This window comes from Pipra filicauda, unplaced genomic scaffold, assembly GCF_003945595.2.
Source record: "Pipra filicauda isolate LSUMZ 115617 unplaced genomic scaffold, ASM394559v2 scaffold819_size74158_pilon, whole genome shotgun sequence".
In the NCBI taxonomy this organism is placed as follows: Eukaryota; Metazoa; Chordata; class Aves; order Passeriformes; family Pipridae; genus Pipra; species Pipra filicauda.
In genome coordinates, this window is record NW_024104997.1 from 38,579 (window position 1) to 46,098 (window position 7,520).

The 7,520-nt window shown below is 62.6% G+C and overlaps 1 protein-coding gene across 1 annotated transcript; it reads left to right on the forward strand.

Moving 5' to 3' along the window:
- Positions 1-2,028: 2,028 nt before the first annotated feature.
- Positions 2,029-7,464, forward strand: AOC1 (amine oxidase copper containing 1). The gene is made up of 5 exons (XM_027728212.2): positions 2,029-2,353; positions 3,221-4,764; positions 5,308-5,596; positions 6,255-6,387; positions 6,670-7,464. The coding sequence occupies exons 1-5, from the start codon at positions 2,334-2,336 to the stop codon at positions 6,946-6,948; spliced, it is 2,265 nt and encodes a 754-aa protein (XP_027584013.2). The 5' UTR covers positions 2,029-2,333; the 3' UTR covers positions 6,949-7,464.
- The last annotated feature ends 56 nt before the right edge of the window (positions 7,465-7,520 follow it).

The following is a 7,520-nucleotide window of genomic DNA, read 5'->3' on the forward strand; positions in this document are numbered from 1 at the left end:
CTTTTAGAACAGTTTATCCCCTTTTTTGGTTTTTAAAATGACATATGCTCGGGGATTTTATTCTTTTAAAGCTCCTCGTCACATTTTTGGGGCTTTAAAACCCACTTACCCCCTTTTTTTCCTTTAAAACCACTTCTCTTGGTTTTGTTTGTTGGTTTTTTTTGGTTCTTTTCAAACTGCTCATCCCATTTCTGTGGCTTTGAAAACCACTTGTTCTCTTCTGAGGGGCTTTAAAAACTGCTCATCCCGTTTTGGGGGGGCTTTAAATCCACTTGTCCCCTTTGAATTCTTGTTGCCTTTAAAACCACTGACCCAGTTCTTTGGGGGCTTTAAACACATTTATCCCTGTTTTGCTTTTGCCTTTAAAAATGACTTTTCCTGCTGGGGGAAGTTTGTTTGTTTGTTTGTTTTTGCTTGGGTTTTTGGTTGTTTTTTTTCTTTTAAAGCCATTTATCCTGCTTTTTTAGGGACTCTTGAAATTGCTTTTAATATTCTCTTGCATCTTCAAAACCCCATTCATCCCATTTTATTATTTTATTTTATTTTATTTTATCTAATTTTATTTTATTTTATTTTATTTTATTTTATGTTATTTTATTTTATTTTATTTTATTTTATTTTATTTTATTTTATTTTATTTTATTTTGTTTTGTTTTATTTTATTTTATTTTATTTTATTTTGTTTTATTTTACTATTTTACTATTTTATTAATTTATTTTATTTTGTTTTGTTTATTTATCTATCTATCTATCTATTTATTTATTTATTTATTTATTTTACTTTATGGGTTCTGGCACTTAAATCCACTTATCCTGTTCTTTGTAGCTCTTAAAACCACTCATCCCACTTTGGGAACTTCTAAAATAACTCATCCTGTGATTTTTTTTTTGCTTTTAGAACAAGTTATTATTATTTTTTTTCTTTTAAAACCACTCATCCCAATTTGGGGGCTTTTAAAACCTCTTATCCCATTTTTCTGACTTTTAAAATAACTTACCCTGTGATTTTTTTTGTTGCTTTTAGAACAAGTTATTCTTTTTTTTTTTTCTTTGAAAACCACTCCTCCCATTTTGGGGGACTTGTGAAATTTCTTATCCCTTGTTTTTTCGTCTTTTAAACCCACTTTTCCCATTTTTGGGGGCTCTCAGAACCAATCACCCCATTCTGGGGGCATTTCCCACTTATCCTCCTCTCCCAGGCCTTTAAATCCCCTCATCCCAATTTGGGGGCTTTAAAAACCACTTATCCCGGGGGTTTTTTTGCTTTTAAAAGAGCTTTTCCAATTTTTTTTTTGGCTCTTAAACCCACTCATCTTATTTTGGGGGTCCTTTCAAAGCCCCCGTCCCAGAGTTCTGGCTTTTAAAATGCTTTATCTGGGGGCTTTGGGCCTTCACAACCACTGATACCATTTGGGGGGCTTTTAAAGCCCCTTCTGCATTTTGGGGGGGCTTTAAAAACAGTTTAGGCCATTTCTTGGCTTTTAAAATTACTAATCCTGGGGGTTTTTTTGTTGGGGTTTAAAACGACTCATCGCAATTTCGGGGCCTTTTAAAACCATTTATCCCAATGTTTTGGCCTTTAAAATGACTTATCCTGGGTTTTTTTGGCTTTTAAAACCTCTCGTTCAATTTCTGGGGGCTTCAAAACCCCGTATCCCCTTTTAGGGGCTTTTAAAAGAACTTTTCCCGGGGGTTTTTGGCTTTTAAAACCCCTCATCCCATTTCTCGGGTCCTAAATTCGCTATTTCCGAATTTTGGGATTTGTTCAAACAACTTCTCTCATTTTTTTTGCCCTTTAAAGACCAATTATCCCTCTTTTTTTTTTGCTTTTAAATCCATTTATCCCGGGTTTGGGCGGGAGGAGCGGGGGCGTGGCCAGTGGAGGGGGCGTGGCCAGTGGAGGGGCGTGGCCAGTGATGCGTTGCCATGGGAACGGGATGCAGCCGTGAGGGTGGGGGGGTCCAACCCCCCTTTCCACGTGGATTTTGGGGGTCGGGGCCCCGTTTCCATGGGAATGGGAGGGTCAGGGAGGCGTTGCCATGGAGACGGGATGAGCCGCGGGGATGGGGGGGGTCAAAAACCCTTTTCTATTTGGATTTTTTTGGGGGGGCCCCACCCCCCCCTCGAGCCCCCCCCGGCAGATTTGGGAGCCCGCGGTCTCCCGTGGGACATTCCCGGCTCTTATCTCGCCTCATCCCTGGAATTTGATCCCTCGGAGCCCCCCCCGGCGCGGGGGGGCAACGACCGGGCGGTCCCGGAGCACTCGTGACCCCCCCGGGTGATCATTAACCCGCGGGGGCCGGGGGGCCCTCCCCGACCCTTCGGGGGGCGCGATGCGGCCGAGGGAGCGCAGGTAGGGGGGGCGGGGGGGGGGGCAGCCCCCCGGGGGGGGGACACACGGGGGGGTCCCGCTGGTGGCCTTGAATCGGGGCGGGCCCGTGGGAGGGGGGCGGGAGGGGGCGGGAACGGGGGGCGGTGACCCCCGGGGGGGGCGGGAGGGGGGTCAATGCCCCCGGGGGGCGGGAGGGGGGTCAGTGCCCCCGGGCCGGGGCAGAGACGGCCCCGCTGCGCCGACGGGTCGGCAGAGCCCGGGCAGGTGAGGGGGGCGCGGGGGGGCCGGGGGTGGTCCCTGCGGGCACCCCTTGGGGGCACGGGGGGGTCTCCCCTTGCCCACCCCGGGGGGGTTCAGTGCTGGGTCGGGGTTCAGCAGCCACCCTGGGGGTGCACGGCCCCCGTCCCCGGGCCTGGGGGCTCCGGAGGGGAGGGGGGGACACGTTTCCGGGGAATCCCCCCCGGTGCCCTCGGTTTTCCCGGCGGCCATCTCCTGGTGTCCCCAGTTGGTCTGGGGTCGCCCTGTGGTGTCCCCAGGGGTCATCCCCAGGGGTCATCCCCAGGGGTCATCCCCACTGTCACCGGGCTCAGCCCACGCTCCTCCCGATTTCCCGGGGGTCAGCCCACGATGCCCCCCAGTTTCCCTGGGAACACCCCCTGGGTTCCACCGGGGTCGTCTGTGGTGTCCCCGGTTTTCCTGGGGGTCACCCAATGGTCTCCCTGGTTTCCTGGGGGTCATCCCGTGGTGTCTCTGGTTTTGCTGGGGGGTCAGCCCGTGGTTCCCCCAGTTTTGGGGGGGTGCCGGCACTGCCGGCGGTGGCACCAGAGCGGGAAGGCTTGGCCGTGTGTCCCCCCCCCAGTGCTGACCCCCCTGTCCCGTGTCCCCCAGGATGTGGTTTCTGGGCGTCCCCTGGGCGCTGGCCCTGCTGGTCAGCGCGGCCCCCCCCGGCCCCTCGGCGGCCCCCCTGGACCCCGCGTCCATCTTCTCCGACCTGTCCCCGGCGGAGCTCCGGGCCGTGCGGGCCTTCCTGATGGAGCGGCCGGAGCTGGGCCTGGCCCCGAGCCGGGGGGGCCCCCTGGCCAAGAACTCGCTGTTCCTGGTGGAGCTGCTGCCGCCCCCCAAGCGCGCTGCCCTGCGCTTCCTGGCGCACGGGGGGCCGCGCCCGCGGCGTGAGGCTCGGGCCGTCGTGTTCTTCGGGGCGCAGGCGGAGCCCAACGTCACCGAGCTGGCCGTGGGGCCCCTGCCGCGGCCCGGCTCCTACCGCGCGCTGGGGCCCGGGAGGGGCCGCGCCGTGCCCTTCTGGGCGCGGCCCATGACCCAGCTGGAGTACGAGCTGCTGCACGAGGCGCTCGCGGCCGCCCTGGAGCCGCTGGAGCCGCTGCTGCGCGAGGCCACCGGCTTCGGCTTCCGGAACTGCTCCGCGCGCTGCCTCACCTTCTCCGACGTGGCGCCGCGCGGGCTCGGCCCCGGCGAGCGCCGCACCTGGCTGGTGATCCAGCGCTTCGTCGAGGGCTACTTCCTGCACCCCGCGGGGCTGGAGGTGCTGCTGGACCACCAGGACCCCGACCCGCGGCGCTGGGCCGTGCGGCAGCTCTGGTACGACGGGCGCTACTTCGGCTCCGTGCGGGAGCTGGCCGAGCTCCACGCGCGGGGGGCGCTGGCCCTGGCCCGCCTGCCCGAGCCCCCCGCCCGCCACCTCTTCTCCGGCTACGAGCCCCGCGGGCGCTTCTTCACCGGGACGCCCACCGAGGTGCACGGCGCCAAGGTGTGCGAGCCGCAGGGCCGGCGCTACCGCCTGCGCGGCAACCGGCTGGAGTACGGCGGCTGGAGCCTGGCCTTCCGCCTGCGCTCCTCCGCCGGCCTCCAGCTCTTCGACGTGCGCTTCGGCGGCGAGCGCGTGGCCTACGAGCTGAGCGTGCAGGAGGCCATCGCCTTCTACGGCGGCCACTCGCCGGCGGCCATGCAGACCAAGTACATGGACGCCGGCTGGGCCATGGGCGCCTCCGGCTTCGAGCTGGCGCGCGGCGTGGACTGCCCCGAGACCGCCACCTTCCTGGACGCCCACCACCTCCTGGACGCCGACGGCCCCGTGCGCTTCAGGAACGCCCTCTGCGTCTTCGAGCTGCCCACGGGGGTCCCCCTGCGCCGCCACTTCGACAACGACTTCCAGGGCGGCTTCCACTTCTACGCGGGGCTGGAGGGGCGGGCGCTGGTGCTCAGGACCACCTCCACCGTCTACAACTACGACTACATCTGGGACTTCCTGCTCTACCCCAACGGCGTCCTGGAGGCCAAGGTCCACGCCACCGGCTACATCCACGCCACCTTCTACACGCCCCAGGGCCGGCGCTACGGCAGCCGCGTGCACAGCCACGTCCTGGGCAACCTCCACACGCACCTCGTGCACTACAAGGTGGACCTGGATGTCGCAGGTGAAGGGCCCCGACAGCTCTCGACACGCCCCGGCCGTGGGGAGGGCACTGGGAGGGGGAGCTGGACCCAAGGGGCGTTCCAGGGACCAGGAGGCCTTGTCTCTGAGGGGGGTGGTGCCACCTGGACATCACCTGGACCCTCTGGTGATGACCACCCTCAATGGTGACATCTCCATGGGGTCCCACCCCTCCAATGGGAACATCTCTGCAGAGTCTCAGTCTTCCATGGTGGTGGCATCTCCTGGGGCCCCAACCCTCCATGCTGGTGGCATCTCTGGAGGGTCCCAGCCCCCCATGATGGTGGCATCTCCCTGGTTTTCCAGTCCTCCCTGGTGGCATCTCCACTGTGTCCCCCCCTCCGTGGTGGTGGCATCTCCAGGGGGTCCCAGTCCACATCCTTGGTGTCATCCCCACAGCGTCCCACCCCTCCATGCAGCACGTCCGTAGGGTCCCACCCCTGTGCGGTGACACCTCCGCGGGGTCCCGTCCCCGCCCGGGGGGTCTGTTCCGCCGTGTCCCCCCCACCGACCCCCGTCCCCACAGGCACCGGGAACAGCTTCGAGACGATGGACATTCGCTTCGAGAACATCTCGAACCCCTGGAGCGCGGGGGCCCGCGTGGTGCAGCCGTGGCTGCACCGGGAGCCGCGGCGCCGGGAGCGCGAGGCCGCGCTGCCGCTGGGCCGGGCCCCGCCGCGGTACCTGCTCTTCACCAACCCGCGCCGGCGCAACCGCTGGGGCCACCGCCGCACCTACCGCCTGCAGCTCAGCTCCCACGCCGGGCCCGTCCTGCCCCGCGGCTGGCGCGAGGAGCGCGGCGTCACCTGGGCCAGGTGGGCGCGGGGGGCCCGTGGGGGGACGTGGCTGCCCCGTGGGCTCTGGCACCCGGCTCTGTGCCGAGTCACCGGCGTCACCCCGTGCTGTGGGCACGGTGCCTTTCCCCGGTCACACCTTCCTCTGGTGGCACTTCCCCCTTGGTGACACCTTCCCTTAGTGGTGCCTACCCCTGGTAGCACCAGACCTCGATGGCACCTTGCCTCACTGCCACAGTCCCCTGGTGGCACCTTCCCCTGGTGGCACCCGACCCCCGGAGCCCCCCCGTTCCTGCCGTGGCCCCCAGAGCAGGCGGTGGCCTCGCCCGTGGGCTCTGTGGTCCCAGCCGTGAGTGCCCTGGCTGAGGGGGACCCCAGCCTGCTGCAGTGGGGACGTGTCCAGTGACACCCCCAAGCTTGAGAGCCCCTCGGGAGTCGGGGAACCCCCCTGGAAGTGGGGTGTCCCCCAGGGCTGGGTGGACCCTTGAAGCTGGGGAGCACTCAAAGCCGGGGAACCCCCCAGCCCCCTTGCCAACCCCATGTCCCCATAATGTGACTGGGCAGGGGGTGGCACAGCAGGGGGGCCCAGGCAGGGGTGGGAGAGGGACCCCCCGGCTGGGACCCCCCCAGCACGGGTGGGTGCCACGCCCAGGCCGACTCCACCCCCTCACCTGTGCAGGTACCACCTGGCCGTGACGCGGCGCCACGAGAACGAGCCGAGCAGCAGCAGCATCTACAGCCAGAACAACCCCTGGGACCCCCCGGTCACCTTCGAGAGCTTCATCCGTGACAACGAGACCATCGAGGACCAGGTGACACCGGGGACACAGCGCTGGGGGCACGGGGGGGTCCCATCTCCTGGGGGGGCCCAGCTTTGGGGGCTCCCAGTTCCAGGGGGCTTCCCAGCTCCAGGGTCTCCCCCACTCCCATGGGGTTCCCCAGCTCCAGCGTATCCCCAGCTCCCGAGGGGATTCCCAGGTCTCGGGGGCTCCCCATCTCTGGGGGGGGGTCTCCCCATTTCCCACTGGTGTCCCCAGCTCCCGTGGGGGGTCCACGGTGCCACGGGCCCCGCTGACTCCGCGGTGTCCCCCCAGGACCTGGTGGCCTGGGTGACTGTGGGCTTCCTGCACGTGCCCCACTCCGAGGACGTCCCCAACACGGCCACCCCCGGCAACGCCGTCGGCTTCTTCCTGCGCCCCTTCAACTTCTTCGACGAGGACCCGTCGGTGGCCTCGCGTGCCCCCGTCATCGTGCGCCCGCTGGACCCCCCGACCTGCTCCCGCCTGCACATCCAGCGCTGGACCCCCCCCAGCCCCGGCGCCTGCGTCCACCCCGAGCCCTTCACCTACAACGGCACCTACCGCCCGGTGTGACCCGGGCACGGGGACACCCTGACGCCAGCCCTGGGACGGGCCACGGGCCACCACCCCCTCCGAGCCCGGCACCGGCACCACGGGGACACCGGGGACACCAGGGTGTGGGACGTGGGACGTGTCACTCCATGGCACACGGTGCCGTGTGCCAGACCATCACATGGTGCCACGGTGCCACGGTAACGTGTCACACACGTGTCACTTGGTGCCACGCGCGCCGTGCCGGGCTCGGTAACGGTGATGTCACCTCATCTGACCCCCACGCTGGCACCGTGTGGGACACCAGTGCCTCTGGGACACCAGTGCCTCTGGGACACCGTGTGGGACACCAGTGCCCCTGGGACACCAGTGCCTCTGGGACACCGTGGCACGGGACATGTCACCCGGTGCCTCACGGTGCCATACTGCACCTGTTGGGCTCAGTAAAGGTGATGCCACCCCCTCCATCGCCATGTGGGACACCAGTGCCACTGGGATGTGTCACACGGTGCCCAGTAAAGGCGATGTCACCTCCTCTGTCCTGTCTCTGCCACCACCGGGACGCCCCGCCCCGTCCCTGGCTGTCACCGTGT

Coding starts and splice junctions, on each gene's coding strand:
- AOC1 (XM_027728212.2), top strand. CDS start 2,334: ATGCGGCCGAGGGAGCGCAG. Junction 2,354..3,220: donor ATGCGGCCGAGGGAGCGCAG/GTAGGGGGGGCG, acceptor CGTGTCCCCCAG/GATGTGGTTTCTGGGCGTCC. Junction 4,765..5,307: donor GGTGGACCTGGATGTCGCAG/GTGAAGGGCCCC, acceptor CCGTCCCCACAG/GCACCGGGAACAGCTTCGAG.